The sequence below is a fragment of the Arachis hypogaea genome, chromosome 8, assembly GCF_003086295.3.
Source record: "Arachis hypogaea cultivar Tifrunner chromosome 8, arahy.Tifrunner.gnm2.J5K5, whole genome shotgun sequence".
NCBI lineage: Eukaryota > Viridiplantae > Streptophyta > Magnoliopsida > Fabales > Fabaceae > Arachis > Arachis hypogaea.
This window is the reverse complement of record NC_092043.1, coordinates 42,577,504-42,587,632: the sequence shown is the minus strand read 5'-3', so window position 1 is coordinate 42,587,632 and position 10,129 is coordinate 42,577,504. Positions and strand designations below refer to the sequence as shown.

At 34.3% G+C, this 10,129-nt stretch overlaps 1 protein-coding gene across 1 annotated transcript; it reads left to right on the top strand.

Annotated features, from left to right (window-relative positions):
• The first annotated feature begins 3,468 nt into the window (after positions 1–3,468).
• Positions 3,469–8,274, top strand: LOC112707574 (uncharacterized). The gene is made up of 7 exons (XM_025759370.3): positions 3,469–3,969; positions 4,150–4,189; positions 4,695–5,058; positions 5,889–6,540; positions 6,636–6,835; positions 6,919–7,163; positions 7,309–8,274. Exons 3-7 carry the CDS (start codon positions 4,790–4,792, stop codon positions 8,100–8,102), a joined length of 2,160 nt encoding a protein of 719 aa, XP_025615155.1. The 5' UTR covers positions 3,469–3,969; positions 4,150–4,189; positions 4,695–4,789; the 3' UTR covers positions 8,103–8,274.
• Positions 8,275–10,129: the final 1,855 nt, after the last annotated feature.

The window sequence follows — 10,129 nt, the reverse complement described above, 5'->3', positions numbered from 1 at the left end:
TACATTGTGTATGCGACTTATTTTTCTTCTTTGTTTCGTAATATCATGTAATTAATAATTAGTCATTGGTCTTTTTTTTTATCAAATTTATCGTTCTCTCATTCATGGTCTTTCATTATGGAAAATTCACAACTGATCTTCTTTCACTTATTCAACGGGTTCTTCTTTGTTTGTGGTACTGATTTGTAAAAAGAAAATGGATCTTTCTAAATTTTCTTGGGCTATAATTATCTTCTAGTGAGAGCACAGTTTTTATGATTGTTTTGACTTGAATTGGAAGCTGTTTTTCCAAGATATTTAGAGATGAAGACTTGTTGCTTGTTTGTGTTAGATTACTTTTTCCATTAAAATAGATGCTTCTGCATCTGAAATTGATATATAAAAATTTCAAGAGAAACACACATTGGATCGAATTAAGTATTTTCTATTAAAGGCGTTGATGTCATTTTGTGATCTGTGATCATGCAACTTTCATCTTTTCAGCTATTTTATTGTTTTACAGATTCTTAGCAAATTTGGGTGGTTTTTTTTTTTTTGTTGGATCTGAAATTTGGGTGGTTTGATATCTAGTGATTTGGGAGCGCTCCTCTTGTGAGTACCGGTCTTTAAAAGTGTATCAAATATTCTTTTAATTGGTTAAAAGAACAAAGAAAAATCTGAAAAAAAGAAATAACTTTAAAAATAATGAAAGCAACAACTTGGCAAAGAAAGTAAATTTGCAAAGAAAATGAAATTACAAAAGAATTTAAATAAATTTAAAATACATGGAAGGAACCTTACAGAAAATGAAACTATTAGCAAACTCAGAAATTTGTTGGAAATTTGAGAGTGCGAGAGTATTTTCTGAAATAAGATTCCAACCCCATTCCTTCCAATCTTCATCTATTTATCAGACTCTTTGACCAATCAAATTCAAATATATTTCCCACGTGCATCAATCTTTAAATAACTGTTCCCGTTCTTTGTACGATGTAAATAACTGCCATAAATTTTCTTCACTTATTACTTTTCTTCGATAAGACTTGTCAATCAATCTTACCTCTCTCCTTGATGAATTTCTTTCAACGAGTACTATATCATTCAAAAAATACTTATCAAACCTTGAACTCGATGTCTCAAAACTTGTTTTATTTTTTACTAACAAATTGTCCTCTTAGAATTAACGCGTCTTTTCGATATCATTTTAAAAATGAAATGCTTAATCCTATTTAACTTGCCTTTAAATATCATAATTAATTAATTAATTCGCACAAAACCATTCCTCTAAAAGAACCCAACAATTACGCCCACGATAGCATGTTCTCCTTCTCCCATTAATTACTGCTTCTCTCTCTCTTCGAGTTTCACTTTCTCAAGGAAGTTTTCCTCTTTTAAATTTGAAAAAATAAATTACAAAATAGAAAAAACTCTATTTACCTCTTCTTATTCTTACTTAGCAACATCTTCACAACACTTAACTACGTTAACTTTTCATTTTCAAATTCTTTCATTTTTTTTCTTTTTTATCCAGTAATTATTTCATCTTCAAACTCATCTTTTTTCTTTGCTTTTATCTATCTATAATCAAAGGGCCTCATTTAAAACTCCAGAAACTTTATTAACCAAAGATAAAGTTAAGAAAATCATAACTGATATTTTTATACAACCTGACTTAGATATTTTATCTCGAATTGAGGATATCATCGTCAAAGATCCAAATAACACTACCAATGACAAATTTTTTTTTTCTTTACTATTGAAGAAGATACTTACTGCTTCGTTAGCCCGATACATTCTCCAAAGTAAGCTGAAAAAATTGCTCGTCACTTTCTGAGTGTTGAAGGAAACGATCTGTTTATCAAACAAGACCTGTTCATAGCACCCTTTATTGACAGTAAAAAATCCTTTCGAAACAACCCTATGATCTCCTTTAAAAAGGCCAACTTCCTCTCCTAGTATTAAAGGATCGAATCTGTAAAAAGTGAAACTTGGAAATTATAAGGTATTCATGACCTCTTTCGTCTCTCTCATTTCACATCCACCACATATCATTGGATGATTGGTACTGTCTTCTACTTCTATAACAGAACTACCAACAACTTTCACCTTCCATATGGTATGGTTGGCCCTACGCTCTTTGATACCAGACTACCAATGAACAATCTTGTTGCCACGTTCAAAATGAAACCAAGTCGGCAGTACAAAATCATTGAGAAAAGTTCTTATGGTGAATTTATTAAACTCAATATGGAAAAAGAAAACACTTCTGTTACTGATTATGAGTGTGTATCATTTTTGTATTATTAGTTAAATGTTATTATATTTTGTTCGAGAAGTGTCTGATGCAAAAATTATTCATCCCCTTAGCTGCCTTAATTCACGAGGGACATAAATTTAATTTGGGCAAATTACTTTTTGGCAATCTGTATGATGAATTGGGGTAAATGGTCTAAAGTCTTCGAAAAAAAAGTCTCAATCAGTGCAAGAGGTCTCCTTTGGTTCTTCCAGCTTTGGCTCAACGCCACTTTCGAAAAATATATGAAACAAGGTGGAATCACGAGCTCCGATAAACAAAACATCGAAAGATTTCGACTAGTCTCATTGCAACCAAATTTCAAAAATGCACATTAACAGAGAAATTTTTTTAGAAAGCATTTTCGAAACTTCATTCATGCAAAGCTTTTCAAAATGAGGACCTAAAACTTTCTTCTTTCGCAAATCGAAGGTGTAAACCTTTGTCGTTCCAACATCATCTATTTTCAGATGATGACGTCCATTCTTCGAATAACGTAATTTGGTCCAACTTTCTTGCATTTCAAATTTTTTCGACAGGCATCCCCCATGCACTAAAGAATAATTCAAAGTAACCCTTCATGTCCCTCATTATATGGCCAGACAATTGGATTTTTCACAAGTCATCCCAACTCCTTTCTCAAGAAAACACCGAGTTCTTTGTCATGTTACTCTCAAAATAAAAGATGTTAAAAAATGTCTCAATCTCAGTGACAAGAATCGAAGCCATTATTCTCCACTTACCTTCCTTCATGGTGACTTCATTACCAAATCTTTCATCGAATGATGGAATAACTACTATTCTCGATATGATCGTACTTTAGATGATGTTATGAAGAAATCGTGTTTGACAGATGAGACATGGACAGAGATATTGTGTCCAAAAATATTGAATTAGTGTATTTTATCTCCATCTTGACAGGAAGACACGAAAACTCTAACAAAAGACACAACTTATTTTTTTATTATTCTTGTTAATTTTTCACAATTATATTTTTTATTATTATATTTTTCGTCTCCAATTTTTTAAATGAAAAAAAATAAGAATAAATTAGATTTTCATAATTTATTTTAATTTATTATCAAACAGAATATAAAACACAAAATTTTATGTCTTTATCTTTTGTGTTTCATTTTTAATGTCTTATCTTATATTATTCTCAAAAATAAATATAACTTAATGAACACTTAGATGTCACATTAATCTTTTTCGTTTTACACTAGAGAGCGATTAAAAAAAAGACCCATGTTATAAGCATTTTGAATTAGAAATATTTTTGTATTTTTCAATTTCAAAACAGAAAGTTTAAGAATCTATTTGTCTTTTTTTTTTAAAAAAAAAAATAGCCATATGATGTTTTGACTTTTGATCTTCTGAAAACCGAAAAAAAAAAACAAAAATCCTAAATCCCTAATTACCCAAACCCAGAGAGGTCCGCAGTCAGAACCCATCCCAAACAGCAGCCACAGACGGTGCTCTCTGCAGTCTCCATCTGCCTCTCTCAGTCTCGGCTCTCACCTCCCTACCTCGCTCACCGGTCACCGCCGAACACAAAGGCAGCCAACGGAGGTCAGCCCTCTGCCTCGTCCATACCGCCTGTCTCAGTTTGCCTCCTCTTCCTCCGTCTTGGCTCCTCTGCTCGTGCTTGCTCCACGTTCCTCCCTCGTGGTCTTCTTGCTCCTGCTTCTGCAGTGCGGGTGAGTTCACTGACTTCACTCTTCACTGAGTTGTTTATATTTTTTCAGTTTTTGTTTTATAATTTCTTTTATACTGAATTTTTCAATTTTCAGTTTTAAATTTTAATGTCGGTTTTGATAATTTGTTTAATTTGATGTAATTAGTTATTATTGATTAGATAATTGGTTCATTGCATGCAGGCTCAGTTTCTGTTCATTGTCATGAATCAGTGAAATACAGGTTCAGCTTCTGTGTTGTTTTTTATTTTTTATTTTATTTTATTTTTTATAATTGAATCCATTTTGTGGTGCTTTTATTCTCAAGATTAACTGCTAAATGCTTATTAATGTTCAATGCTTATTTCATTTGGATTTTAGTGTGCTTCATGTAATTGGGCAGGATGTTTAACCCTCTAAATCTGGTCTAAAGGATACTTTATTTAATTGGGCAGGATGTTAGTGAAAGCGTGTATATTTCACATTTTAATTTTTTTGATAATTTTAATTTTATATCTTTATTTAAGTGAGACTGGGTCAATCGGTTCAACCATTGATCTGCCAGTTGAACCATAACCGATAGACTGATCGGTTCGATAAACGGTTCAGTTCTAATAACTATGCATTCAATTCCTCACTGCAACCCCATTTCCCCTGAACCCTCTCTTCTGCGTCTTCCTTCACTTATTATTATTACTATTATTAATTAATTATTTCTCACAAAAGGTTCATGTCTGGTTGTTGATTAGGGGTTGGTATTCTCTGTGTTAGCCTTTTATCTTGTCCAGAGAAACTTCTAGATTGTTCTAGAAGGAAGCTGTGGTTCTTGTATGAGTGTGTGGGCATGGATATAGTTGAATCAGTGAGAAAGATTCCTTTGCAAGACCCACCCGAGGAAGATTTCTGTGCTGCTGATTTGACTTGGACCAAGTTTGGCAATGCTGAGCACCATGACGAGGTTGCCCTTATTCCCTATGACCGAGTTGATGCTTTTATAATTGGTGAGTGCTCTAATGTTGAGTGGCCTACTCGCTTCCATATTGAGCGCGGAAGGAAGCGAGCTATTGGTAGCTTGAAGGAGTATAAGGATGATGAGTATCTTGAGTACAGGCTGTAAGTTTCTGAATTAATTTGATTCAAGTTTTGATTTTGTTCCTTTCTTTATTATTATACTGTTTCAGTTACTATGTCTCTCTTAGTCTTTGTCCAAAAATGCTATGTGCACGTTAAAAATAAGCCACCATGTATTGTGTTGTTTAACTTATTTTAATATGTATTTTGTATTTTAATATATATTTTATACTAGTGGTTGATTTGGTGGCTGATATAGGACACAGATTGTTGTTCTTTGTCTCAGTGCAATCATACATATTTGTGTTCTACTAAATCCCATTTTTTTTAACCTCTGAAAGACACTAACCTAACATAGCGAAAGGTTAGATGATATTATACACAGCACTTCTTGATTTGCCATGTGATTCCTCTGGCCGGGGAAATTAGTGTCACATTTTTGTAAAATATAGGACTACTAAGTGTCATATAACTTAATACTTCAATCCAAGGGAAGTTTATGGCATGCATTTTATAAAAGCAGAGGTGCTGTGTGTAATCGTCAAATCGTGTAGCCTCATTGGAGGTTGATGTAATTTTACCCTTTATGATTTATTGCTTTCTTCTGGTTGGTCATTTTATGCGTTCGATGTCAAGAAAATAAGTAAGATCAATATGATACTGAAGCTTATCCCGCTTCCAATCTAGAAAAGCTTGATTTTTGCTAAGTTGCAAAATGTTGTTAAAAATGTTGGGAAGATCATTTTCCTGTCGCTGTGTACGTTTGGAATCAACAGTTGATTTGAAAATGAATAGTTCCAAACTTAAGTAGTCATTCCACAAACTGGATTCACATACTGATGATGCCAAGTTGAACCTTCTTCCTTGTGAAGGTACTGGTGCTCATTCGGACCAGAAAATTATGGGGAGGGTGGAGGTATATTACCCAGTCGAAGGTATCGGCTTAATACCAGAAATCGTGCTGCTAGACCTCAATCAATGCGGGGTTGTACTTGTCATTTTGTTGTCAAACGTCTTTATGCACGTCCATACCTAGCACTTATCATATACAACGAAAGGCGCCATATTAACAAGTCTGGTTTTGTTTGCCATGGACCACTTGATAGAGATGCCATTGGTCCTGGTGCCAAAAATGTTCCATATATATGTAATGAAATTCAGCAGCAAACTATGTCTATGATTTATTTGGGCATTCCTGAAGAGAATATCCTGGAGAAACACATTGAGGGAATTCAGCGATATTGTGGTTCGGATGCAAAAGTTAATAGTCTTGCCTCTCAATATGTTCACAAGCTAGGGATGATTATCAAAAGGTCTACCCATGAGCTGGATCTAGATGATCAAGCCAGCATTCGGATGTGGGTTGAACGGAACAAAAAGTCTGTATTCTTTTATCAAGATACTTCGGAGTCAGACCCTTTTGTTTTGGGGATCCAAACAGAATGGCAGTTGCAACAGATGATTCGTTTCGGTCATTGCAGTGTTGTTGTGGCAGACTCAACCTTTGGCATAAAGAGACTCAAAGTAATTAGCTTTCAATCTTTATTTTGAATTTGCTATATACGAAGGGAAAATAACTATATGTATGGCCTAACTTTGTTATCTTTTCATGCTTGTAGTATCCCTTGTTCACGCTTCTTGTTTTTGATTCAAGGCAACATGCACTTCCTGTCGCATGGGTCATTACACGTAGCTTTTCAAAGCCTGACATGTCAAAGTGGCTGAATGCTTTAATTGATAGAGCTCATAGTGTTGAACCTGGATGGAGAGTTAGCGGCTTTGTGATTGATGATGCTGCGGCTGAAATTGATCTTTTAAGGCAAGAATTATTACTTTGAAAAACCAGTTTAGTTTAAAATTGTTAACTAAAATTTTTTTCTTATGTGTTGTCTGCTTTGACAGAGACATATTTTGCTGTCCAGTCCTATTTTCACTGTGGCGCATTCGTAGATCATGGCTAAGGAATATTGTTAAGAAATGCTGTAACATTGAGGTTCAACGGGAGATTTTTAAGCGTCTTGGGGCAATAGTGTATAGTATCTGGGGTGGTGTTAATACATCGCTTGCGTTGGAACAATTTTTGCAGGACTTTGTTGACCAAACTGATTTCATGGAATATTTCAGAGCTTCTTGGTTACCAAAGATTGGTTAGATCTTTCTCTACTCTTGCTTTAAATAAAATCACACATCGCAGATGAAAATGTCTTAAAAAATTTTACTCTCGTTACTGTCTCAGTCAGTCATTGAGTGATTTACTCTAGATTTTTCCTTATGCTTCCTTCTTTTCCGCAGAAATGTGGCTTTCAACAATGAGAAATTTTCCGCTAGCCAGCCAGGAAGCGTCTGGAGCATTAGAAGCATATCATGTTAAACTGAAAGCTAAACTTTTTGATGATTCACATCTTGGAGCACTGCAAAGAGTAGATTGGTTAGTCCACAAGCTAACAACTGAGTTGCATTCGAGCTACTGGCTCGATCGCTTTGCTGATGAGAGTGATTCGTTCCAGAGTGTGAAGGAGGAATACATTGCTTCTACGTCGTGGCACCGAGCACTTCGAATCCCCAACAATGCCGTTACTTTCAATGATAAAGACCGCTTCTTTGCCAAAGTTGTTAGCCAGAAAGAGAGCAAATCGACACGTATAGTGTGGAATCCAGGATCTGAATTTGCATTCTGTGATTGTGCTTGGTCAATGCAAGGTAACCTTTGCAAGCACGTCATAAAAGTAAACATGGTCTTTGAAAACATCAAAGGTTGTCAACCATCCATGTCATTGAAATCATTTGAAGACATTTTGATAGATCTATGGAGAAAACCAGTGGATGGTTCCATTGCATTGGATCTGTCTCTAGCTTGGACGCAGCAGATCCTAGATCAAATCGAAAAACTCGTCGAACTGAATAACTCGCCGGATATTGGCACTGTTGTTAACAAAATGCCTTTGAATTGGGTTTCTAAGAAAGGTCGAACCTACACCGGCAAACCAACGTTGCGTTACACTCTTCCACCGGCTAACAGCAACCCCAAAAGTTTGATTGTATACAAGAGGAGTCGCAAAAGGAAAAGATTATCACAATTAAGATGATCCTGAATTAGCACAAATCGAGTTTATTCAGGAAGTTGCCGAATTGGCTCTTGTACCTGCAAATATCTAGGTTTCTGCTCTGTTGCCTCTTGTTATAGAACAGTTATTGTTACAATTATATGCACATCTTTCGCAGAAACAAAACCGAAGAATGAAAAGCAATTTCAGTGCATATTTTGTTGAGTCTACAAAGCTGGGAACAACTTTAATGTGATAGTTAGGATAGAGTAGCGGTTAATTTTACCTCAAAATTTGGAAGCTATTTCTTAACTTTTGATTCATTATTTTTGCCCTCATTCTCATACATTCATTTAAATAAAAAAATTTCTTTTACCATTTTAAATTGAAATAAGAAGATTTACATATTTAAGTATTGGGTAGTGTTAGGGAGCCAATGGCTTAAGTGTACAATGTGTACAATGGGCTAAATCTTTGGTCTATGAATAAAATGAACATTACCATACTATCTAGAATAATCATCGATACCAAGGATAACTATCCGGATACGAAGGATAATAAACATCTCAATAAAAAATTAAACTGATTTTGAGGTTCACCAAGGATTGAACTCTTGACCTTTCGAATCTAGAACTCTAATACCATATCTGAAACCACTCATCCCAAAAGCGTAACCTAATAGGACAATATAACACTAATAGTCATATCTCTAATGCTTCCTAAACCTCCATTGTTCACATTGTACGCTTAGGCCATTGACTCCCTATACTTTCTCTTCTCTTAAATATTACATTACATTTTCATTGTCACTTAGTGCAAAAACGGATTTTAAACAGTTTATGTAGGCATAACCAGCAAAAATAAAGCAAATTCAGTATTCGATTTTTGGGCTTATTGCCACCAGAAATTGATCATTTTTTTTTTCCATTTTTGCAGTTGTTGGCAACGAAAATGGAGCAGAAGAGAGAAGGTAAGTTGGTAGACTAAAGAGAGCAGAATGCAATGTTTCAGGGTTTGAGAGAGTGACAATGAAAGAGGTTACATAAAGACGTTTGCAATGATTTGTGTAGATTTGATGCTGAAGAAGAGTGGCGGAGAAGCAAAAAGGGTTTTAATGTTCTTGGGGCAAATTTCTAAATCATTTTAAGCGAAACACCCAAAAAGCAAATAAATATATAATATATTCAATTTCGTAGTTAACTTATTTTGGAACTAAAATCCAATACCAACTAGATGAATGAAAACACACAAGCATACATAGTGGGTGGAGTTTTCTGCTAGGGAGCTAATAGAATATTTATACAATATGTATAATAGGTTATTGAGTTAAAAAATAAACATCACTCATACTATCCAGAATAACCATCTGAGTATTAGGGATAATAAACATCTCATGCCATGAAATTACTCATTACTCTTGACTTTTCGGATCTAGAACTCTGATACCATGTCATCATACCACTCATCCGAAAAGTTTTCGTTGATGGGAAAAGGTAACACTAATGGTTATATCTCTAATACTGAATCGCATATCCATAAACTTCCATTATACATGTATAAATATTCCATTGGCTTCCTATATTTGCTCTATAAAATTTGCATGCAAATGTGGTGACACCAAAACAGAGGAACAAAGAAAAGTTTTGAGGCATCCGGAGAGAACTAGAAAACAAGTGAAAGACAAGATTGGGCTAGGCAAAGTAGAATAAACGGAATAGGGTCTATCACAACGTCTGGCTTGGTCGGTAGAAGATGCAGAGTTGGAGATGAAAAATACAGGGTCGTATGTTTGTTTAAGCGAAAGATCTTTTTGTAAATATTTTATGAAATAAATGGATAAGATTTACTGTAACTTTATATTACTGCAATGGAACCGAACTCGTCTATCCTGATACGAAGAATTTTAAGTGTATTAGGTATATTAGTGTTCGAATAATTTTAATCGTTAATTTCAATTATAAAATATATATAATATTAATTAAAATTAACGGATAATATTATTGATATCAGTATTTTGGATATATTTAAAATTTTTTTTATAAAATATTATTATAGATCGAATTTATTAC